At 43.9% G+C, this 26,021-nt stretch overlaps 1 protein-coding gene across 1 annotated transcript in view; it reads right to left on the bottom strand.

Annotated features, from left to right (window-relative positions):
- ITGA4 (integrin subunit alpha 4) overlaps positions 1 to 26,021 on the bottom strand; it is a 238,913-nt gene that overhangs the window by 43,198 nt on the left and 169,694 nt on the right. Inside the window, exon 17 of the mRNA XM_073577489.1 lies at positions 17,774 to 17,850. Within this exon, the coding sequence (XP_073433590.1) occupies positions 17,774 to 17,850 (77 nt within the window). The remainder of the gene's footprint in view (positions 1 to 17,773; positions 17,851 to 26,021) is intronic.

The following is a 26,021-nucleotide window of genomic DNA, read 5'->3' as shown; positions in this document are numbered from 1 at the left end:
ATGTGGATAGGGAACTATAGAAAGAGACAGCGCCAGTCAGTGGCAAGCCATAGGACACTGTGCACACCGCACCTCTACACTAGCGTCCAGTGGTGTCTTGTCTCTCATGGCACTATCGCATCGAGGCTGCGTCTGCCGCTGCGCTGCATTCAGCAGCACTTACCGGCATCCACAGTAGCGACGCCGCACGCACAGTAGGTCTAGACAGACACCGTCCCCTGTCTTGGACCCGTGTCCTGTGACCTGATACCGTGCGTGTAATTTCGCTGAGACCTGTGAGTCTAACAGGCTCGGTGTTTATGTTTATGTTACAGCACCTCTGTGAGCTATCAGAGTCCGCTCTGTGCACATCGGGTGACGTTGAACCCGTGCGCATTATACCGCCATATAACGCATCTGCCATTAATTAGCAGCAGTGTTAACACCTTCTGCACGGTGGACCCCGAGCGGCGAACGCACTTTATTATTTATTTATTTATTTAGTGTGTTCCACCGTTCCTAACATTATACTAGCGCCAGGGTCTGGCTAATAATGGTGGACCAGCAGCAGCTACAGTGGTACATTCGGAAGCTAGAGGGCAGGTTGGCAGCCCTCGAGAGTTCCACTTCGGCTGCGGATGCTGCTGCGGTCGCTGCTCAGACACTTGCAGAAGCTGTCTCCTGGGCGTCCATGTCCACGCCCATGCTGACAATTTCCCACCTCCCGTTGCCCGATAAATTTTCTGGTGACAGCGCCACCTGTAGGGGTTTCGTGAGCCAGTGTACTATCCAGCTCGAGTTACTGGCCACGCGATTCCCTACAGAGCGGGCTATTGTGGGGTTTATCGTCTCCCTCCTGTCGGGCAGGGCGTTGGAGTGGGCTACGCCACTATGGGAGCGTGATGACCCTGTGGTACTGAGCGCGGCTCAGTTTCTAAAATCACTAAAGCAGGTCTTTTTGGGGCCCCGCATCACTCACGATACCTCTCTCCAGTTACTTGCGTTAACGCAGGGATCCCCGTTGGTCAGTCAATACGCCGTCCGTTTCCGGACACTGGCTTCCGAGCTCGAGTGGCCTGACAAAGCACTCATCCCTGTATTCTGGAGAGGGTTGGCTGAGCATGTCAAAGATGCTTTATCCACCAGGGAGGTCCCCACAAGCCTGGAAGAGTTGATAGCGATCTCCACCCATATTGACCTCTGGTTTACAGAGTGCGGGCTGGAGCGTATTCAATTCAGACAGAAGCTTAGGTCGGCTCCCGACTTCTCTGTATTTTTGGAACCCCCTGATCTGGAAGTTTTACCTCCTGAGTAGTGTTGAGCGATACCATCCGATACCCTAAAATGTCGGATCGGATGGTATCGACCCGATACGAAAAAAGTATCGGGTATCGGCGATTCCGATACCGGAAGTCCCATTCAAGTCTATGGGACTTCCGGTACCGGAATAAGAAAAACCCTTTTGTGCCCTTATACAGCCTCTCGGGGGTGTGTACGGACCTTCCGGGGGTCTGTGCCGAGTGCCCGGGGGTCTGTGCGGACTGCCAGGGGTCTGTACCGGCCTGCCGGGGGGTTGTACCGACTGTCCGGGGGTCTGTGCAGGCTGCGGAGGTCTGTGCCGGCCTGCCGGTGGTCTGTGCCGACTGTCCGGGGGTCTGTGCGGGCTGCCGGGGGTCTGTACCGGCTTGCCGGGGGGCTGTACCGACTGTCCGGGGGGCTGTACCGACTGTCCGGGGGGCTGTGCAGGCTGCGGGGGTCTGTGCAGGATCGTCCGATGGGACTACAAGTCCCATTGGGCGATGCCTGCTACCATGACGGTGATTGACACATTAGCCAATGATGGGACAGTAGTAGTCCCATCATCAGGCTAATGTGTTGAATGTGCAAAAAAAAACAAAAAAATACATACTACATACTACATACATACTACATACATGCTACATACATACTACATACATGCAACATACATACTACATACATGCTACATACATACGACATATATACTACATGCATGCAACATGCATACTACATATATACCACATACATACTACCACATACATACTACATACATGCTACATACATACTACATATATATTACATGCATGCAACATGCATACTACATATATACTACATACATGCTACATACATACTACATGCATGCAACATGCATACTACATATATACCACATATATACTACATACATACTACATATATACTACATGCAACATGCATATATACAACATATACACTACATGCAACATACATACAACATATATACTACATGCATGCAACATACATATATACTACATATATACTACATGCAACATACATACTACATATATACTACATGCATGCAACATACATATATACAACATATATACTACATGCATGCAACATACATATATACTACATATATACTACATGCAACATGCATACTACATATATACCACATGCATGCAACATGCATACTACATATATACCACATATATACTACATGCATGAAACATACATACATACAACATATATACTACATGCATGCAACATGCATACTACATATATACCACATATATACTACATGCATGCAACATAGATATATACTACATATATACTACATGCAACATGCATACTACATATATACTACATGCATGCAACATACATACTACATATATACTACATGCAACATGCATACTACATATATACCACGTGCATGCAACATGCATACTACATATATACCACATATATACTACATGCATGCAACATAGATATATACTACATATATACCACATGCAACATACATACTACATATATACTACATGCATGCAACATACATATATACAACATATATACTACATGCATGCAACATACATATATACTACATATATACTACATGCAACATGCATACTACATATATACCACATGCATGCAACATGCATACTACATATATACCACATATATACTACATGCATGAAACATACATACATACAACATATATACTACATGCATGCAACATGCATACTACATATATACCACATATATACTACATGCATGCAACATAGATATATACTACATATATACTACATGCAACATGCATACTACATATATACTACATGCATGCAACATACATACTACATATATACTACATGCAACATGCATACTACATATATACCACGTGCATGCAACATGCATACTACATATATACCACATATATACTACATGCATGCAACATAGATATATACTACATATATACCACATGCAACATGCATACTACATATATACTACATGCATGCAACATACATTTATACATACTACGTATATACTACATATATACAACATGCATACTACATATATACCACATGCATGCAACATACATACAACATATATACTACATGCATGCAACATGCATACTACATATATACCACATATATACTACATGCATGCAACATACATATATACTACATGCAACATGCATACTACATATATACTACATGCATGCAACATACATACATACTGCATATATACCACATGCATGCAACATGCATACTACATATATACCACATATATACTACATGCATGCAACATACATATATACTACATATATACCACATGCAACATACATACTACATATATACTACATATATACTACATGCATACTACATATATACTACATGCATTCAACATACATACATACTACATATATACCACATATATACTACATGCATACTACATATATACCACATGCAGGCAACATACATATATACAACATACATACTACATGCATGCAACATGCATACTACATATATACCACATATATACTACATGCATGCAACATAGATATATACTACATATATACCACATGCAACATACATACTACATATATACTACATGCATGCAACATGCATATTATATATATTACATGCATGCAACATACATACATACTACGTATATACCACATATATACTACATGCTTACTACATATATACCATATGCATGCAACATACATATATACAACATATATACTACATGCATGCAACATACATATATACTACATATATACCACATGCATGCAACATACATACATACATACTACATATATACCACATGCATGCAACATGCATACTATATGTATACTACATATATACTACATGCATGCAACATACATATATACTACATACAATACATTCATACAATACATACATATAGACATACAGTACATATAACATAGAGTACATACTCACCATCACTTGTCACTTTGATCCCCAAAGCCATTGTCATCTGTGGAATAAATATTAAAATAACAAACCACCAATATACTTACCCATGATCCGCAGAAGTCCACGAGTGTCCCACGACGATCTTGTGTGGAGAACAGCAGCATCAGCTAATGCTACTGTTCTCTACGGGCTACAGGAAACCAATGACGGGAGGTAGGTATCCTTCCGCACTGTATTCCTCCGCCACTGTAAAAAAAAGTCCCTAGTCTCATTTTATGGCATTGCTGTGTGAGAAATTTCCCATGCAGCATTTGCCATAAAGTGAAACTAGGGACTTTTTTTTACAGTGGCGGAGGAATACAGTGCAGACGGATACCTACCTCCCGTCATTGGATTCCTGGAGCACGTAGAGAACGGTCGCATCAGCTGATGCTGCTGTTCTCCACACAAGATCGTCGTGGGACACTCGTGGACTTCTGCGGATCAGGGGTAAGTATATTGGTGTTTGTTATTTTAATATTTATTCCACAGATGACAATGGCTTCGGGGATCAAAGTGACAAGTGATGGTGAGTATGTACTCTATGTTATATGTACTGTATGCCTATATGTATGTATTGTATGAATGTATTGTATGTAGTATATATGTATGTTGCATGCATGTAGTATATATGTAGTATGCATGTTGCATGCATGTGGTATATATGTAGTATGCATGTTGCATGCATGTAGTATATATGTATGTTGCATGCATGTAGTATATATGTAGTATATATGTAGTATGCATGTTGCATGCATGTGGTATATATGTAGTATGTATGTAGTATGTATGTTGCATGTAGTATATATGTATGTTGCATGCATGTAGTATATATGTTGTATATATGTAGTATGCATGTTGCATGCATGTAGTATATATGATGTATTTATGTATGTTGCATGCATGTAGTATATATGTGGTATATATGTAGTATGCATGTTGCATGCATGTGGTATATGTAGCATGTATGTATGTTGCATGCATGTAGCATATATGTAGTATGCATGTTACATGTAGTATATATGTATGTTGCATGCATGTAGTATATATGTGGTATATATGTAGTATGCATGTTGCATGCATGTGGTATATATGTAGTATATATGTAGTATGCATGTTGTATATATGTAGTATGTATGTATGTTGCATGCATGTAGTATATATGTAGTATATATGTAGTATGCATGTTGCATGCGTGTGGTATATATGTAGTATGTATGTAGTATGTATGTTGCATGTAGTATATATGTTGTATATATGTATGTTGCATGCATGTAGTATATATGTTGTATATATGTTGCATGCATGTGTTATATATGTTGTATGTATGTTGCATGCATGTAGTATATATGTGGTATGCATGTTGCATGCATGTGGTATATATGTAGTATGTATGTATGTTGCATGCATGTAGTATATATGTAGTATGCATGTTGCATGTAGTATATATGTCGTATATATGTATGTTGCATGCATGTAGTATATATGTGGTATATATGTAGTATGCATGTTGCATGTAGTATATATGTTGTATGTAGGTTGCATGCATGTGGTATATATGTAGTATGCATGTAGTATGTATGTAGTATGTATGTTGCATGCATGCAGTATATATGTAGTATGTATGTTGCATGTAGTATATATGTAGTATATATGTATGTTGCATGCATGTAGTATATATGTAGTATGCATGTTGAATGTAGTATACAGTGGGGGCAAAAAAGTATTTAGTCAGTCAGCAATAGTGCAAGTTCCACCACTTAAAAAGATGAGAGGTGTCTGTAATTTACATCATAGGTAGACCTCAACTATGGGAGACAAACTGAGAAAAAAAAATCCAGAAAATCACATTGTCTGTTTTTTTTTCATTTTATTTGCATATTATGGTGGAAAATAAGTATTTGGTCAGAAACAAGCAATCAAGATTTCTGGCTCTCACAGACCTCTTCTTTAAGAGTCTCCTCTTTCCTCCACTCATTACCTGTAGTAATGGCACCTGTTTAAACTTGTTATCAGTATAAAAAGACACCTGTGCACACCCTCAAACAGTCTGACTCCAAACTCCACTATGGTGAAGACCAAAGAGCTGTCAAAGGACACCAGAAACAAAATTGTAGCCCTGCACCAGGCTGGGAAGACTGAATCTGCAATAGCCAACCAGCTTGGAGTGAAGAAATCAACTGTGGGAGCAATAATTAGAAAATGGAAGACATACAAGACCACTGATAATCTCCCTCGATCTGGTGCTCCACGCAAAATCCCACCCCGTGGCGTCAGAATGGTCACAAGAACGGTGAGCAAAAATCCCAGAACCACGCGGGGGGGACCTAGTGAATGAACTGCAGAGAGCTGGGACCAATGTAACAAGGCCTACCATAAGTAACACACTACGCCACCATGGACTCAGATCCTGCAGTGCCAGACGTATCCCACTGCTTAAGCCTGTACATGTCCGGGCCCGTCTGAAGTTTGCTAGAGAGCATTTGGATGATCCAGAGGAGTTTTGTGAGAATGTCCTATGATCTGATGAAACCAAACTGGAACTGTTTGGTAGAAACACAACTTGTCGTGTTTGGAGGAAAAAGAATACTGCGTTTCATCCATCAAACACCATACCTACTGTAAAGCATGGTGGTGGAAACATCATGCTTTGGGGCTGTTTCTCTGCAAAGGGGCCAGGACGACTGATCCGGGTACATGAAAGAATGAATGGGGCCATGTATCGTGAGATTTTGAGTGCAAACCTCCTTCCATCAGCAAGGGCATTGATGATGAAACGTGGCTGGGTCTTTCAACATGACAATGATCCAAAGCACACCGCCAGGGCAACGAAGGAGTGGCTTCGTAAGAAGCATTTCAAGGTCCTGGAGTGGCCTAGCCAGTCTCCAGATCTCAACCCTATAGAAAACCTTTGGAGGGAGTTGAAAGTCCGTGTTGCCAAGCGAAAAGCCAAAAACATCACTGCTCTAGAGGAGATCTGCATGGAGGAATGGGCCAACATACCAACAACAGTGTGTGGCAACCTTGTGAAGACTTACAGAAAATGTTTGACCTCTGTCATTGCCAACAAAAGCCACTCCTTCGTTGCCCTGGCGGTGTGCTTTGGATCATTGTCATGTTGAAAGACCCAGCCACGTTTCATCATCAATGCCCTTGCTGATGGAAGGAGGTTTGCACTCAAAATCTCACGATACATGGCCCCATTCATTCTTTCATGTACCCGGATCAGTCGTCCTGGCCCCTTTGCAGAGAAACAGCCCCAAAGCATGATATTTCCACCACCATGCTTTACAGTAGGTATGGTGCTTGATGGATGCAACTCAGTATTCTTTTTCCTCCAAACACGACAAGTTGTGTTTCTACCAAACAGTTCCAGTTTGGTTTCATCAGACCATAGGACATTCTCCCAAAACTCCTCTGGATCCTCCAAATGCTCTCTAGCAAACTTCAGACGGGCCCGGACATGTACAGGCTTAAGCAGTGGGATACGTCTGGCACTGCAGGATCTGAGTCCATGGTGGCGTAGTGTGTTACTTATGGTAGGCCTTGTTACATTGGTCCCAGCTCTCTGCAGTTCATTCACTTGGTCCCCCCGCGTGGTTCTGGGATTTTTGCTCACCGTTCTTGTGATCATTCTGACCCCACGGGGTGGGATTTTGCGTGGAGCACCAGATCGAGGGAGATTATCAGTGGTCTTGTATGTCTTCCATTTTCTAATTATTGCTCCCACAGTTGATTTCTTCACTCCAAGCTGGTTGGCTATTGCAGATTCAGTCTTCCCAGTCTGGTGCAGGGCTACAATTTTGTTTCTGGTGTCCTTTGACAGCTCTTTGGTCTTCACCATAGTGGAGTTTGGAGTCAGACTGTTTGAGGGTGTGCACAGGTGTCTTTTTATACTGATAACAAGTTTAAACAGGTGCCATTACTACAGGTAATGAGTGGAGGAAAGAGGAGACTCTTAAAGAAGAAGTTACAGGTCTGTGAGAGCCAGAAATCTTGATTGCTTGTTTCTGACCAAATACTTATTTTCCACCATAATATGCGAATAAAATGAAAAAAAAACAGACAATGTGATTTTCTGGATTTTTTTTTCTCAGTTTGTCTCCCATAGTTGAGGTCTACCTATGATGTAAATTACAGACGCCTCTCATCTTTTTAAGTGGTGGAACTTGCACTATTGCTGACTGACTAAATACTTTTTTGCCCCACTGTATGTAGTATGCATGTAGTATATATGTGGTATATATGTAGTATGCATGTTGCATGCATGTGTTATATATGTAGTATGCATGTTGCATGTAGTATATATGTATGTTGCATGCATGTAGTATATATGTGGTATATATGTATGTCGCATGCATGTAGTATATATGTGGTATATATGTAGTATGTATGTATGTTGCATGCATGTAGTATATATGTAGTATGCATGTTGCATGCATGTAGTATATATGTAGTATGTATTTTTTTTTTTTTTTTTACATTCAACACATTAGCCGGATGATGGGACAACTACTGTCCCATCATTGGCTAATGTGTCAATCACCGTCATGGTAGCAGGCATCGCCCGATGGGACTTGTAGTCCCATCGGACGATGCCTGCACAGACCTCCGCAGCCTGCACAGACCCCCGGCAGTCCGCACAGACCCCCAGGCAGTCGGCACAGACCCCCGGCCAGTCGGCACAGACCACCGGCAGGCCGGCACAGCCCCCCGGCAGGCCGGTACAGACCCCCGGCAGTCCGCACAGACCCCCGGGCAGTCGGTACAGACCCCCGGGCAGTCGGCAGAGACTCCCCGGAAGGCCCGAACTGACGGCACATCATGATGCGCACAGACCACGCATCATGATGACGTCATTTCGGCAGCCAATCAGAGCCACAACAGTGGCTCATTGCATTACGGGAACTTCCGATTCCGATATCCGATATTGAAAAAATATCGGTACTCGGTATCGGAATTCCGATACAGCGAATATCGGCCAATACCCGATATTTGCAGTATCGGAATGCTCAACACTACTCCTGAGCCCATGGACGTGTGTCCATGGACGAAATCGCGTCCGGCACAGGGCTCCACTTGCTGCTCCCTGTGTCGACAGTCGGGCCACCTGGCTAACAGGTGTCCGCAGCGGTCGAAAAAACATTCACCTACAGTGGCAGTTGGTGGAGATCTACCTAATATGAAAACTTTCTCCTCCAAACCGGTATTTCGAGGGACGCTAGATAGTGGAACTTCAACCTGGGAGGTAGAGGTCACAGTGGACTCTGGGGCAGAAGGAAACTTTATGTCTTCAGTCTTCGCCCAAAAGCACGCCATTCCACTGGTGCCACTTCCTCACCCCGTGAACGTTAGAGTTGTCAACGGATCTACCTTACCGTCTCAGATTACCCACCAAACAGCACCCCTGGGGTTCTCAATCTCCCCGTCTCATCATGAGATGTTGTCCCTGCTCATTGTGCCTAAGGGTATCGACCAGGAGCTTCTCGGATTCCCCTGGCTCCGTTGCCATTCCCCTCATATAGAGTGGTCCTCTGGGAGTATACTGGGCTGGAGCAAGGACTGTGTGGGAAGGTGCATGGGGGGCAGTGTCCAAGTAGCCTCTGCGAAGGTGCCCGCGGATCATTCCGCGCCCCTCACTGGGAATCTGAAGTCTATGGTTCCAGTCGTCCCTGAGCCAGTGCCGCCAAGCAAGACCTTTGTCCCGCCTCACCTGCAGTCCAAGGTTCTCGCGTGGGCACAAGCGTCCAGGGTGGGTGGTCACTTTGGTTACAAGCGGACCACTAAACTCCTGGCTAGCTCTTCTTGGTGTCAGGAACACCACACTGCACTTGTTCACTGAGCCAGTGCGCGTGTCCTGAGTAAGACAAACTGTGCTTAGAGATACCTGTGGAGCGGGCAGCAGCAGAGAAGATGCATGCTTCAGACCCGCAGGACCTAAAGCACGTGACTGCTGGGGGTGTGGCCTAAACTCCAGAGAGCTAGGAGCTGCAGGAAAACTCCTAGAATGGTAACTATGGAACAAAGTTACTAATTGGCATAAACAGGGACATAAACCAGATCAGGCCGGGGTGAAAGCACGAGATAGCACGACAATTACCAAAGGGCTAGACAGAACGGATAGTCAAGACGTAGCCAAGAAGTCAGAAACCAGAGAAGCAGATATACAGTACAGAATCAACAGGCAAACTCACAACGGGGGACAGAACCGGATCAGAACCATATGAGCAAGGTATAAGACAACGAACAGGCACACAGGGGTCAAAACACTCGGCCAAAGGCAAAAGTGTAACTGACAGGGATTGGAGTTTCTCAGGGCTTTAAAAAGCTCTCCCTGAACCAAAGAGAGGCCATAATAATTAACCCCAGGTGTGCAGGTCAAAGCCTGCACTGAGCTCAAGACATTAACCCCTGATGTGCAGGTCAAAAACCTGCACTGGGATCATGACAATTGGTGGCCGCACAGGGCTTGGGACACTAAAAAATTTATTCAGGCATGCGCCTCTTGCGCTCGGAATAGCTCCTCTAAACAGAGGCCGGCTGGGTTACTGTATCCCTTGCTGGTGGCAGACCGGGCAATGGAGGTCCGCGACAGTCTGGGTCACACCCCGCATGTCACTCAAATCTCTAAAATGAGAATGAAGACGCCCATCGACACACTTCGGCGCCCCGCTCCAACTTCGGCTCCTGGCGACTTAGCCATCCCTGATGCGTTCCACGTGTCCCTTCTCAAACCGATTCACATGTCCCGGTTTTTCAAGTCATCTGCCAGGCCATCAGGCTGGTCTTTGGACGAGCCTGAGGCCTACGTCTCTGTGGGACACAAGGTGGTACGTGGCAAAAAACTTTGCTTGGTGGGTTGGAAGGCGCAGGAGGGAGGAGGCCCTAGGAGGGGGAGTAATGTTAGGCACCGGATTCCTGCAGCTACACAACAGGAATCCAGAGCCTCACATGCTGCTCTGCAGCAACTCATTCCTGAGGCTAAGTTCCTCTGCCGCTCCACTGAGCATGCTCACGAGACGATCTCCCATTGGAGATCGGGAGTCACGTGCTCAGGTCCTTCTCCTGATCTGATTGGTCTGTCTCAGAGATCTGGAAGGTCAAAGTGAACGGCTATAAAAGGTCCGCATGGCCGCTCGGCCATGTGGTAGTATAGACTCTTCTTGCTAGATGAGTGAATAGTGATGGATGTATGATTCTGGTGACTGGCTTAATAAGATTCCCCTCCCTCTGATATTACGCATGTGGATAGGGAACTATAGAAAGAGTCAGCGCCAGTCAGTGGCAAGCCATAGGACACTGTGCACACCGAACCTCTACACTAGCGTCCAGTGGTGCCTCGTCTCTCACGGCACTATCGCATAGCGGCTGTGTCTGCCTCCACGCTGTATTCAGCAGCACTTACCGGCGTCCGCAGTAGCGACGCCGCATGCACGGTAGGTCTAGACGGACACCGTCTCCTGTCTTGGACCCGTGTCCTGTGACCTGATACCGTGCGTGCAATTTCGTTGAGACCTGTGAGTCTAACAGGCTTGGTGTTTATGTTTATGTTACAGCACCTCTGTGAGTTAACAGAGTCTGCTCTGTGCACATCGGGTGACGTTGAACCCGTGTGCATTATACCGCCATATACCCGTCTGCCATTAATTAGCAGCAGTGTTAACACCTTCTGCACGGTGGACCCCGAGCAGCGAACGCACTTTATTATTTATTTATTTAGTGCGTTCCACCGTTCCTAACACGATTACAGTCATCAGTCAATTTGATTAATAGTATAAATATGTTTCAGAACAAGCTGTTAAAGTGCCAGAGCATGTTTAGAGCTGTTGCTCGCAGTATAATGAGTGGTGACTGAAAGGCGACTGCTCCTGGGAGGAAATAAGTTTATTTTCTTCCAGTAGCTGCAGTTTCAGTAAGGTAGCCAGGCAGCTTTATAATGCAGAATAACCCTATAGGTCAAGATAAATAGCATTTCCAAAGTTGACAGGTTTCCTTTAAAGGAAATCAGTCACCAGGTTTTGCCACTTTATTTGAGAGCAGCATAAGGTTGTCAATTAGTGGAATGGGTGGGGTTATACAGAGCTCAATATTTAGAGAGCTGGTAGATCTCCAACAGATAAACTAAATATTTATCAAACCTGTAACAAGCAGCCCAATAATCGGGGGCATAATAACTGGGCCCGCCAGGTGCCAGCCCCTACTTCAGCTGGATGTGTGCCTTGGATGCACATTCAGCTGAAGTGTATTGCTTTATACAGACCCATCAAGTCCCTGTGGTGCAATACACACTGCCGGCCAATTAAAATTGAGCAGCAGACGTCAGCTTGCATGTGACCGGGGGCGCATGATAGTGATGTCATACACTCCAGTTGCACGCCAAAGTCAGCTGCCAGCTCCAGATGTGGACGCCACGTCATGTGGGATCGCTGGGAAGGTGAGTAGGAAGTGCAATTATTATTTTTTTTTTCAGTGTATTGAATCAGGATGGGGATATATACCAGGATGGGGGCCATATACTAGGATGAGGGTCATATAAAAGGATGAGGGACATACCAGGATGGGCTGTTCATTTTATTATTTAGAGGACTATGGGCTGTGCATTATACTGTATGGAGGACTATGGGATGTGCATTATACTGCATGGAGGATTATGGAGGGCACAATATATTATTTTTAGGACTATTGGGAATGCATTATACTATATGGAGGACTATGAGGGGTGCATTACATTATATGGAGGACTATGAGGCGTGTATTATATTATATGGAGGACTATGGAGAGTGCATTATACTTCTGCTATGGGGCCCCATGACTTCTATGTTCACCCCTGAATTGGAAAGAGCATTACCAGTATAGAAGTGTGTAGCTTTGGCAAAATGCAAGATCCTGAGTTGTCCTCTTGTAAGAGGTATTTCACAACACCAGTTGATTATATTAGTGTCCTTTGCTTGTAACAGATTATGGAAGAAGGCTATTATTGATCAGCAATTCTTGAAGATTAGATAATCCAAAATTGGGATTTTCCAATTTTACCACACTTCTGTGCAATTCGACGATCTGATGATAATCATGTTCCAAAACAAAACTGTGGGTGCTGGCTCAGTGCTGTCCCTCACCTTATCGGCTCTTACGGATATTACCTATTTTTAATTCTTTATGTGAATATAATTGCAATATCTCTCTTGGCTTTATTCTAGTCTTGTAGTTTACACTCCAGGATTTATTATATCCCAACACAAAGAAAAAAGGACGTGAGCTGTATTTATGATAAGCCAGGGATAACATTTCTTTTTCAATTAAGTCTAATCCTTCTTCTGACCGGACACCATTAGTTGGACGATGTTCTGCTGATAAAACAGTGATACGGTGTAAGTGCGAATGTGTGATCCCAATAAATAGCATATCGCTCCTGTACAGGGCCTGGAAATACCAGCCTGTTAGCACTTGCTAATTGTCTAATAACCGCTATTGATGTAATTGCTCTCTATCTAGCAGCTTAACCTTGTCCTCATTATTAAGCAGACTAATCTAAAGTAAATGTCACATTAGGAAATCTTCATCTACACATGCAGAAGTAATGTATAGAAGATGGAATTACTGAATTAGGCAGAAATTTTGGCTGATTATTTGTACACCTATTAAAAGTGTCACAAAATGTAAAAGTGTCAAAGGAAGACGTGACCACCAACCAGTCTATCTTCATAGCGGCATCAAGAAATACCGCGTAGCTAAAGGGCTCATGCACATGACCATAAAAATCGGATAAGTTCTACGTTGTTTTGACAGACAGCACTCATTTCCATGTTATTCTATGGGGCTGTATACATGTCCGATTTTTTTCTTTGAGCAGGGCACAAATTGCATCCAATTATAATCTGATGCATCTCACACATGCTGCAATTTTTTTTCTTAACCAATTATTGGATAACTAGATTATGGCCCGATGCTATCGCATCGGGAGGATGCGATAGCATCACACCTCTTGCCATGTTAACCCTCAACACACACACACTCCTCTCACCTTTTACCATCTCCACTCACTCTTTCACTCCACATACAACCCCTTCTCTCACTCCGTCTCTCATACTCACGCCGTCATCGCCGCTGCTCCACGACACGATCCCCGACATCTTCCGCCGGCGCCATCCTGGATCCAGACGTTGTCCACGCCGGCGACATGTTCTTGCGGCGACGCCATCTTGAGTATCGTGAAATCCCGCGATAGTCAAGATGGCGTCGCCGGAAGAACATGTCGCCGGCGTGGACGACGTCGGGATCCAAAATGGCGTCGGCGAAATCTTGCGAGTTTTCGCCGACGCCATTTTGGATCCCGACGTCGTCCTCGCCGGCGACATGTTCTTGCGGCGATGCCATCTTGAGTATCGCGGGATTTCGGCGATCCAAAATAGCATCGCCGCAGGAACATGTCGCCGGCGTGGATGCCGTCGGGATCCAAAATGGCGTCGGCGAAATCTCGAGAGATTTCGCCGACGCCATTTTGGATCCCGACGTCCTCCACGCCGGCGACATGTTCTTGCGGCGATGCCATCTTGACTATCGCGGGATTTCGCCGATCCAAAATGGCGTCGCCGCAAGAACATGTCGCCGGCGTGGAGGACGTCTGGATCCAGGATGGCGCCGGCGGAAGAAGATGTCGGGGATCGTGGATCAGCGGCGATGACGGCGTGAGTATGTGAGCCGGAGTGAGAGAAGGGGTCATATGTGGAGTGAAAGAGTGAGTGGACGTGAGTGGAGATGGTGAAAGGTGAGAGGAGTGTGTGTTGAGGAGTGGTGTGTTGAGGGTTAACATGGAAAGAGGTGTGCGGTGACGTCACCGGTTACAACTGGACGGAAGTTGTTACAACCGGAAGCTGCTTAGGGCATTTATTATTATAAATAAACGGATCGCACTAGGCCATTCTTGTTGATGGGTCAGCAGAAAAAAAATCAGGCTGCTCTCCTATAACATCCGAGTGCTGTCCAATTTTCACAATCTGACAGAATAGAGAAGATGGACACATTTTTTTCTCCTCTACATCTGAGAAAGTCAGTTCACACTGATCCAACTTTGATCACACTCTGATTAGAGTTTGATCAGAGTGTGATTAGCATAAAGAGACCAATTTTCTCAGATGAGAGAAAAATGGTTGTGTGACCCTAGCCAATATAAGGGGAGGTTTCTGCTGCAGCACACAGCCACCCAGTCAGGGTAAAGCAACCTAATAAATAACCTGATTTCCCAAATATATTGGTTGAGGGGTGCTAAAAAGAACTACTATACAAAGTAAAAGGAGGCAAAAATAAAGCAAGATGTCCCCTTGGTAATTAATGCAAGACTTGTTGAATTCTTTAGATTGCAATATTGGAGGAGTGTAGGGATGTGGACTGTCTTACCCTGTCCCTGCCCCTCAGGACAATAGACACACTATGTGAATACTGTTGTGCGGTGTTATATGTGAGGTAATGTGTGGCTAATGTAATGTGATATAATGTATTATGGTAGTGTACAGCATATAAAGTCTTAATGCATAATGTGAATATAGAATAAGGATAATGGGTTAGCATGTAGATAGGAAATGGTTATGGTTAGGATTAGCCCAGTGGTAGGGCACTAGTGCTGATGAGAAGGGAGCCACTTCCTGGTAAGAAACATTTCAGTGTCAGCCAGTAAAATGTGGAGAGAGTTCAAGTTCAGGTGGGATGGTGGCTTGCTAGGGGCAGCATGGGCCAAACAGGGCAGTGGTGACCAAATCGCTGACAGACATTCCTAGATGATCTGGAGTCTAGGGCTTGGGCCAATTACCATGGAGAGGGCCTGGCCTTCTGATATTCCGAGGTCGGTGGGTATGGAGTTACATGAGTTGCAGGTGGTCGGTCCTCCATAGTACCCTCCACATGCACGGTACGTGACCCTACTGTACATCCCATCCCCCAGTAAAGCATGGTGACTGAAACATGGTATGATTCCCCAACTTTGATCCCCACACAGTCATCCATACAGTATAATGGACCCCACATACTCCTCCAAACAGTATAATCGGCCCTACATTACCTTCCACACAATATAATGGCCACTACATAGTCCTCCATACAGTATAATGGGCCCTGCATTGCCTTTCATACAGTGTAATGGCTCCACATAATCCTCCATACAGTATAATGTATAGAGGAACAAATGGCTAGACAAGTTGAAACCCAATCTGCTATGGGATAATTGGATAGGCACCATATACATCAGACCACTGATGGACCCCAGCCACTTTGGCCATGATTGACTGCAGGTGGGGTCTGTCAATGTATATCCACACATTTATATACTGTACAATGGAAAAAAAATACCTATGACAGGACAATATTTTATGTATGTATTCAAGGATGTCTTACTGATAAAGTCATTGCCTTTTTTGGAAATGAGCATGACCTGCATTGAAAAGGTAAGGGAGAAGGAGCAGCAGTTCACTAAACTTTGCATAGCCCACAGTTTACTAAATAAGTTATGTGGCCTCACCAGACCTGATTAACCTTGTTTGACTCTTGACTCATCATACATATACATGGAAAGAACCACACAGTGTAATATAATATTGTACAGCAGTACAGCCACTGTTTGAACTGACCCTGATTACGTGGTCCAGAAAATCCACAATTCTACACTTATTGACAGCGGATCAGACACTTTTAAATCCATGCTTTCTATAAGCTCCATTTCAAAAAATTCTACCTCCTATACGTGGTAGTGCTGGTAGTATAATCCTTACAACTTATCCCTGCAATGACCTAGCTGATCCTCTTCTCATTAGTAGCCCATTAATGTTCCCCTAACAGCCCCAAGCATCCTATCCCTCCATATCTGTTACGACATTGCCTACTACAAGGCCTCACGTAGGTTGCAGGTAGCTGTAGCTTTGTCCCATTTGGGGCACCTACTTGTGCCGGGGTAGGGTAGGCAGCTACATATTTCTACATTGTGCTCTTCACATTTAAATAATCATGTGATGTAACAGAGTAGGGTGTGGGATCAAGGTAAAATAGGGAACATATAAGGAGGGGGCTGATACATTGGCCTCAGATACAAATGGCAGTCACTTATTTCCTCCTCGCTATCATAAGCCAATGTTCTCTTAGCTTAGTGTGCATGATGTAGAATACCATACTTTGTATGCATGATGTGGTTTTCCATTCTTTCAAACATATATTTTCTAGGATATATTGTTAAATAAGTGCTTTCTATGTCCCTGTCTTAGCTAGAATATAACAAGGCCATTTCTCGCAGAGTCTCCTTCATCCTTTGCCATGGTCATAATTACACTTTGCAAATTGAATTTGGCAAAAACAGATCTCTCCCTTTCTCACAGCTATTGACAGAAATGTTATAACCCATTTACTGTATTTTATAACAGAAACAATTCATTGTTAACTTTTTCTTTAAATAGCAAAAATAACAAATATGATTTATTTTACAGACGTTCAAAAATTGTACAGTCCAATATAATCCATTAGTCAACAGAAAACCCCCAAAAAGCATAAAAACGGATCTACTCACCCTGGGAAAGAAACGTTTCCTGTGATCTGTAAATCAGCAGAGCAGTTTGCCAAAGCACAGTATCTTGCAAAAGAAACCTGACAAAAGATACGTACAGTACTTACTTATTGATCAAAATAAACTCTAGGTTTCGCTCTTTATGACGCATTATATATCTGACAACTATAGACATAGGAGAAGGTCAGATCAATTCTGCAATTGAACAAATCCTTTTTGGAAATGGAAGACTAAGCATCTGTCAGACACCTCTGACTTCACTTTATCTTGAGGTTAAAACATACAATTAAGACCTCCATACACATTAAACTAAAGTTGGCTGAACCCACTGATATTGGTAGGATTGGCTAATAATTTTATGTGTATGACTCTCATAGAATTCCAACAACTGGTCCTCATGCTTTCAGGGACCACACATGTGCTCGTATGAGCCGGACATTCCTATGTATGTGGTAATAATATAATAATAATAATAATAATAATAATTTTTATTTATATAGCGCCAACATATTCCGCAGCACTTTACAATTAAGCGGGGACATGTACAGACAATAAATTCAATACAAGTTAAGACAATTCAAACAATGACATTAGGAGTGAGGTCCCTGCTCGCAAGCTTACAATCTACAAGGAAATGGGGGGACACAGTAGGTGAGAAATGCTTGTTAATTCAGGTCTGGCAATTATAATAGGGATTTTCATATAAAGCTGCATGATCCGGTCATCAGCCCGTGTGTTTATGTGCAATAGACAAGTATCAAGTGCAGTTATCATGTGCATGAAGGGTGTGGAGACAGATGAATAGTAGGGTGCAGATTCAGAATAATATTTGGAAGGAGGGAACAGGGCAAAGTTAGCTTGCTGAGTAGTTGATGTGATAGGCTTCTTTGAAGAGATGGGTTTTCAAAGCGCGCTTGAATAGGTCAGGGCTAGGTATCAGTCTGATCGTCTGGGGAAGTGCATTCCAGAGAGCTGGAGCAGCACGAGAGAAGTCTTGGAGACGGAGGTGCGAGGTTCGGATTACGGGGGATGTTAGTCTTAGGTCATTTGTAGAACGGAGGGCACGTGTAGGGCGATAGACAGAGATGAGAGAGGAGATATAAGGCGGTGCAGAACAGTGGAGAGCTTTGTGGGTGAGAGAGATGAGTTTATACTGGACCCTGTAGCGAATAGGTAGCCAGTGTAATGACTGGCACAAGATGGAGGCATCGGTGAAGCGGCTGGACAGAAATATGACCCTGGCTGCCGCATTCAAGATGGATTGGAGAGGAGAAAGTTTGGTAAGAGGGAGACCGATCAGAAGAGAGTTGCAGTAGTCCAGACGAGAATGAATAAGAGCGACAGTAAGAGTCTTAGCAGTTTCAAAGGTGAGAAAAGGTCGGATTCTGGAGATGTTTTTAAGATGCAGGTGACAAGAGCGACTGAGTGATCGGATGTACGGAGTAAAGGAAAGTTCAGTGTCGAATATGACCCCAAGACAGCGGGCATGCTGCTTGGGAGTTATGGTTGAACCCTCCAGGGTTATTTCGATGTTAGGTAGAGTGAGGTTAGTAGAGGGGAGAAACACAAGAAGTTCAGTTTTAGAGAGATTTAGTTTCAGATAGAGGGAGGACATGATGCTAGAGACAGCAGACAGACAATCCTTGGTATTTTGAATTAGGGTAGGGGTGATGTCAGGGGAAGAAGTGTATAATTGGGTGTCATCAGCATAGAGATGATACTGGAACCCAAATCTGCTGATTGTTTGTCCAATAGGGGCAGTGTATAAAGAGAAGAGGAGGGGGCCTAGGACTGAGCCCTGCGGGACCCCGATAGTAAGGGGACGAGAAGAGGAAGAGGAGCCGGAAAAAGATACAGTGAAGGAGCGGTCAGAGAGGTAGGAGGAGAACCAGGAGAGGGCTGTGTCCTTGATGCCTATAGAGCGGAGCATAGTGAGGAGGAGCTGGTGATCCACAGTGTCAAATGCGGCAGAGAGATCCAGGAGAATCAGCAGGGAGCAATGACCTTTCGATTTAGCTGTTATTAAATCATTAGAGACTTTAGTGAGGGCAGTTTCAGTAGAGTGTAAAGAGCGGAAACCAGATTGTAAGGGGTCGAGAAGAGAGTTATCCGAGAGATAGCGGATTAGATGGGAGTGGACCAGGCGTTCCAGGAGTTTAGAGATGAAGGGAAGGTTAGAGACAGGTCTGTAGTTAGCAGTGCAGTTCTGGTCCAGGGATGGCTTTTTAAGTAAAGGGGTTATGATGGCATGTTTAAATGAGGAGGGAAATATACCTGAAGAAAGAGAGAGGTTAAATATTTTAGTCAGGTGAGTGGTGACCACTGGTGAGAGAGACTGCAGGAGCTGTGAAGGAATAGGGTCACTGTTGCAGGTTGTAGGCCGAGCAGAAGCGAGGAGCTTGGAAACTTCTTCTTCTGAAACAGGCTCAAAGATGTCTAGTGAGCTTGAGGTGCGGCAGGGAAGGGGATCCAGGCACTGAGGAGATAGGGCTGAGATATCCTGATGGATGTGGTTGATTTTTTCTAGGAAATAAGTGGCCAGATCCTCACCGCTGAGGTTGGTGATGGGGGCCTGTACTTTAGGTTTCAGGAGGGAGTTTAAGGTCTCAAAAAGTCGTCTTGGGTTGTTGGATAGTGAGGTGATGAGGGTGGTGAAGTAGGATTGTTTGGCCAGATGAAGGGCAGAGTTATAGGTTTTGAGCATGAACTTATAGTGGATGAAGTCTTCTGCTAAGAGAGATTTTCTCCACTGCCGCTCTGCACACCTCGAGCAGTGCTGAAGAGAGCATGTTTGCGTTGTGTGCCAGGGCTGCCTTTGTCTGTGTCGGGTCTTTCTGCGTATAGAAGGTGCTGCTTCATCTAGGGCATTCTTCAGTGTATTATTGAAGTGTGACAATGCTATGTCTGGACAGGAGAGGGTGGAGATGGGGGCTAAAGATGTGTGGAGATTGTCCCTAAGCTGTTGGGTATTAATGGTACGTGTATTCCGATAAGTGTGGTAAGTGGGGGTGTCCCGGGTGAGGAGACAATTCTTGACAGAGAAGGAAAGAAGGTTGTGGTCCGAGAGCGGGAGAGGTGAATTAGTAAAGTCGTGCAGCGAGCCGGGACGGGAGAAAACCAGGTCCAGAGTATTCCCGTCCTCATGTGTAGGAGAATTAGTAAACTGTGAGAGGCCGAATGAAGAAGTTGAGAGAAAGAAGATGAGAGTCAGACTGGGAGAGCGGATCATTGATGGGGATGTTAAAGTCTCCCATGATGAGGGTGGGGATGTCACAGGACAGAAAGTGAGTAAGCCAGGTGGTGAAGTGGTCTAGAAACTGGCGGGAGGAGCCTGGAGGGCGATAAACGACCGCCAATCGTAAGGAGAAGGGCTTAAAGAGTCTGACGGCGTGGACTTCAAAGGAAGGAAATGTAAGTGAGGGAACCGGGGGGATGACCTGGAAAGCACATTGTGATGAAAGGAGCAAACCAACACCTCCACCCTGTCTGTTCTCAGGTCTGGGGGTATGTGAAAATTTCAGCCCACCAAACGAGAGAGCGGCAGCAGCGGTGGTGTCTGAATGCTGGATCCAGGTTTCTGTAATAGCCAGAAGGTTAAGGGAATTAGAGAGAAAAAGATCGTGAATGTAAGTCAGTTTGTTACACACAGACCGTGCATTCCAGAGAGCACATTGGAAAGTGAGAGGAGAAGGAATGCACTGAATGTTAATAAGATTAGCAGGGTTTCTATATGCAGCTGGAGGAGAGTAATGTATGCTGGTGGAGGGAGGCCCAGGGTTGGGGGAGATGTCACCTGCAACTATTAAAAGGAGAAAAAACAGAAAAAGCAGGTGGTGGGATGATTTGTATGAACGTTTTGAGTGCTGCATGGAGGTTTTGGATGGTTTGGTGTGGGTAAGAAATGTCAATAGAGCCTCAGAGTTAAACATGGGAGAGGGGAAAAGGGAGGGGTGGATGTGCAGAGAGTGCACAGAATGTGTAAAAGGGCAGGCGAGTTGTTAAAAAGCAGAAGTGAAGACAAATAAGCAGCAGGTTAATATGATCAATGCATATGTAGTACGACTGACCAAGAAGCATGCGTGCATGAAAAACTTATGCACCTTACCTGTCTCCTGCCCTGTCCAACTGCATTGTCTAACTGCAAAACACTTGATCCTGTTGCACTTAACATCTGTTGCACGCGTAAGCCCGCACGCGTGCTATCCCAGCCAGAGCTAAATATATATGAAATGAAATGTCTGCTAGCTTCAGCCACCAAAAGGCCACAATCAGTAATTAACCAATTAGCACAAGGCCAGAGCAGGCATTACTATGCAGGGTAAATAACTAACGCTGGACAAGGCCATCAAACAGAGAAAGGGAAAAAAAAAAAAACAAAAAAAAAAAAAACACCTTTCTACACTTCAAAGCAGAAACCAAATAGATAAAAAATAAAGACCCACCACAGGAGTGATGGAATGAAATACCATAAAAATATCTGGCACTATATGATGCAGTTCACACTTGTCAGACAGCATACATGGATGATGGAATGAAATACCATAAAAATATCTGGCACTATATGATGCAGTTCACACTTGTGTGGTAGCCGGGATAGATACCTGTTGGCCAAACGGTAGTTAGGACGACAGCTATCTAATGTGTAGGGAAGCCTTAACCTGATAGTGACCACCAATATGTCTTTTTATTGACTTGGGATATAAGTGAACAGCATCCCCCAACAGATGAAAATGCAGCAGCTGGACACTATAGCTGACACCATGCTGCATCAAGCACAATTGGTGTTGATCCAACCCATGGCCATTAAACCCCTTAGATGCTGCCATCATCTAGTGATCTAGATGGTTAACAGAGCATGGAGGCTTCTTCTTTAACCCATCGGCACTCTGAGGTCACGATTGGGTAGTCATGATGGTTGCCATGGCCAAATAATGGCCTTTGAATCTGCCGACTATAGTGACCCATTCAGAAATGAGCAACATTAAGCTGATAAAATTGAAATTTTTCACTCCTGTCATGCCACTTTGCATTCATTTTCTGAAGAGCACCTGAAGGGTTAACAAACTACCTGAAAACAGTTCTGAATATGTAGAGGGGCGCTGTTTTTAAAATTGTATCATTTTCAGGGGGGGTCCAATGTTTAGGTTCCTCAAAGTTACTTCAGAACTAAATACCGCAGTTCCCTATAAAATACGTTTTGAAAATTTCCTTGAAAAAATGAAAAATTACTGCTACATTTTAAATTTTCTAACATCCTAACAAGATAAACAATATTTTACAGATGGTGATGATGTAAAGCAGACATGAGGGAAATTTATTTGTTAACTATTTTGTGTGGTATTAGAGGGATAATCATTCAAATTTGCTATTTTTGTCAAATTTGCGATACTTTTGTGCTTTCTACACAGCAGCGATGACTTCAGGTACTTATCTTTCTGTGTGAATCATTTACAATCCAGTTCACCATATGGACATTTCATTGTTTATGAATTTACGTTGTATTAAATAACTGTCACATAGTGCTGGAATCACACAGATGGTGCATTAATGGATATCTACTATATCGGATACCTGCATAGTTTATGCCTTCCTTCTGATCATAGGTTGATCACATTATATAGTAAGAGATAGGTATTTCCCGCTCTCTATTTGTCAAATGCTGTATCTGATGCTAAGTCATAGATACACAGGTATTTTTTGAATAACTTTATTGCTTTACTAGCTGAAGAGCCTAGCGCTGAACGGGCATAGTAACTAACTACGGTTAGTTATAACAAATAATAATGATTATATCTATATAAATAAAGCTGAGTGTAGAGCCCCGCCCACTCCGCATAGCCACATTCACTATAATATCCCACATCATCCCGTTAGCCAGAGCCACCGGACTACTACCCCTAATATCCCACATCGTCCCATCAGCCAGAGCAACCAGACTATTACCCCTAATATCCCACATCATCCCATCAGCCACAGCCACCGGACTACTATCCCTAATATCCCACATCATCCCGTCAGCCAGAGCTACCGGACTACTACCCCTAATATCCCACATCATCCTGTCAAATCCACCGGACTACTACCCCTAATATCCCACATCATCCCATCAGCCAGGGCCAACAGACAACTACCACTAATATCCCACATCATCCCATCACAGACGCCGGACTACTACCACTAATACCCCACATCATTCCGTCAGCCAGAGCCACATGACTACTACCCCTAATATACCACATCATCCCATCAGCCTGGGGTCAGAACCAGAGCGCTGAGTGGAATGGTCCTATCTTCCATACCGGGGATCCCTTTAAGAGAGGCCTGGGGTCAGAACCAGAGCGCTGAGTGGATTTGTCCTGACTTCTATACCAATGATCCCTTTAATAGAAGCCTGGGGTGAGAATCAGAGTGCTGAGGGATTTACCCTAACTACCATACTGGAGATCCCTTTAAGAGAGGCCTGGGATCAGAACCAGAGCGCTGAGTGGATTTGCCGTGACTTGCATACCAATGATCCCTTTAATAGAACCCTGGGGTAAGAATCAGAGCATTGAGGGATTTGCCCTAACTTCCATACAGGAGATCCCTTTAAGAGAGCCTGGGGTCAGAACCAAAGCGCTGGATGGATTTGCCCTGACTTCCATACCGGAGATCCCTTTAAGAAAGACCTGGGGTCAGTACCAAAGCGCAGTGTGGATTTGCCCTAAATTCCATACCAATGATGCCTTTAATAGAACCCTGGGGTCAGAATCAGAGCATTGAGGGATTTGCCCTAAATTCCATACCGGAAATCCCTTTAAGAAAGACCTGGGGTCAGTACCAAAGCGCAGAGTGGATTTGCCCTAAGTTCCATACCAATGATCCCTTTAAGAGACCCTGGGGTCAGAACCACAGAGCAGAGTGGAACGGTCCTAACTTCAATACCAGGGATCCCTTTAAGAGAGGCCTGGGGTAAAAAGCAAAGCCCTGGATGGATTTGCTCTGACTTCCATACCAATAATCCCTTTAAGAGGGAAGATGTGCCTACGGGATGGAGGATGTGTAATGGGGATAAGGGCAGGGAGGGGGGGATTCATTTCTGTCATGTGCTCTCTGCTCCTTTTTGGGGGGCAGACAATGGCTGGGAGCTTATGTTCCCGGGGATGCTAGATTTCTCCCACCATGTCAGTGTCTGCTGAGGTGTTGTCAAGTGGGAAAACTTGCTCATAGCAACCAATCACAGCTCAGCTACTTTTAACCAGCTCTGGTAAAATGAGAGATGCTTAGTGATTGGTTGCAAGGAAACCTGTTGCTCATAGCAACCAATCACGGCTCAACTTCTTTTGAACAGCTCTGGTAAAATGAAAGATGATTCGTGATTGGTTAGTGATACACACACACATACAAACATACATTCACTTTTATATATAGAGATTGCCGCCTTTTAAAAAGGATCATATAAGCAATTAGTGCCGCTTTAACTCTGGTTGTCTCTATTTGTCTGTCTAGTGTCTCTCACAAATATATTTAACTGTTTATTTAAATGTTATTTTTTCCCCAATAAAGTATTATATTAATTTTATTTCTTCTGATCCTGACTATTTATACTCTATGGGAGCATAGGTATGCAACCCAAATTTATGACTTGATGGATCAATATTATAGGTCTGGTATTTTGGTACAATTTTAGTGTCAATGTGGGAAGTTACTCTTCCTTTTCGAGGCTATGTTGTTTTTCTATTTCATGTGTTTTATTTTTTAAAAAATCTGTGGAACCAGGGTTGAAAAGCAATGTCTGACTTTCATTTTGTTCATTTTCATATATTTTTGATTTATTATTACTTTTGTTAGATTTCAATTTATTTCTGTGACCATTGTTGGTTTTTGTGTCATTAAACGAGGGGTACCAACAATTTTGACCACGTGTGCAGACTAACCATGATTAAGACAGGAGTGTTGAAACGCGTCGGATGGTAGCTCTCTGGGATCTATATGTTGTCCGCATTGTGCCTGTTTTTATGAATTTTTTCCATTAAAGACAAAGTTTTATATTTTCCTATGCTGGAGTACTTGTTTTTCTTCATTCTTTGGAACTTGCACACCCAAGCCCAAGCGGCTCAGTGCGTGTCACTTATTCGTGATAAGAGATTGCAAATGGTGAGCTGACTTCTCCCGTTCCCCATTCCCCTTTTTTCATATATTTTAAGGGATCATGGCTCCAGCTTGAGGAATATAAATCTGCTCCATTAACCACCACTTAACCCACAGAGAC

The sequence above is a fragment of the Dendrobates tinctorius genome, unplaced genomic scaffold (assembly GCF_039654945.1).
Source record: "Dendrobates tinctorius isolate UK_male_01 unplaced genomic scaffold, ASM3965494v1 ptg000056l, whole genome shotgun sequence".
NCBI lineage: Eukaryota > Metazoa > Chordata > Amphibia > Anura > Dendrobatidae > Dendrobates > Dendrobates tinctorius.
Note: the sequence above shows the minus strand (reverse complement) of the source record. Positions and strands in the feature narration are given on the sequence as shown.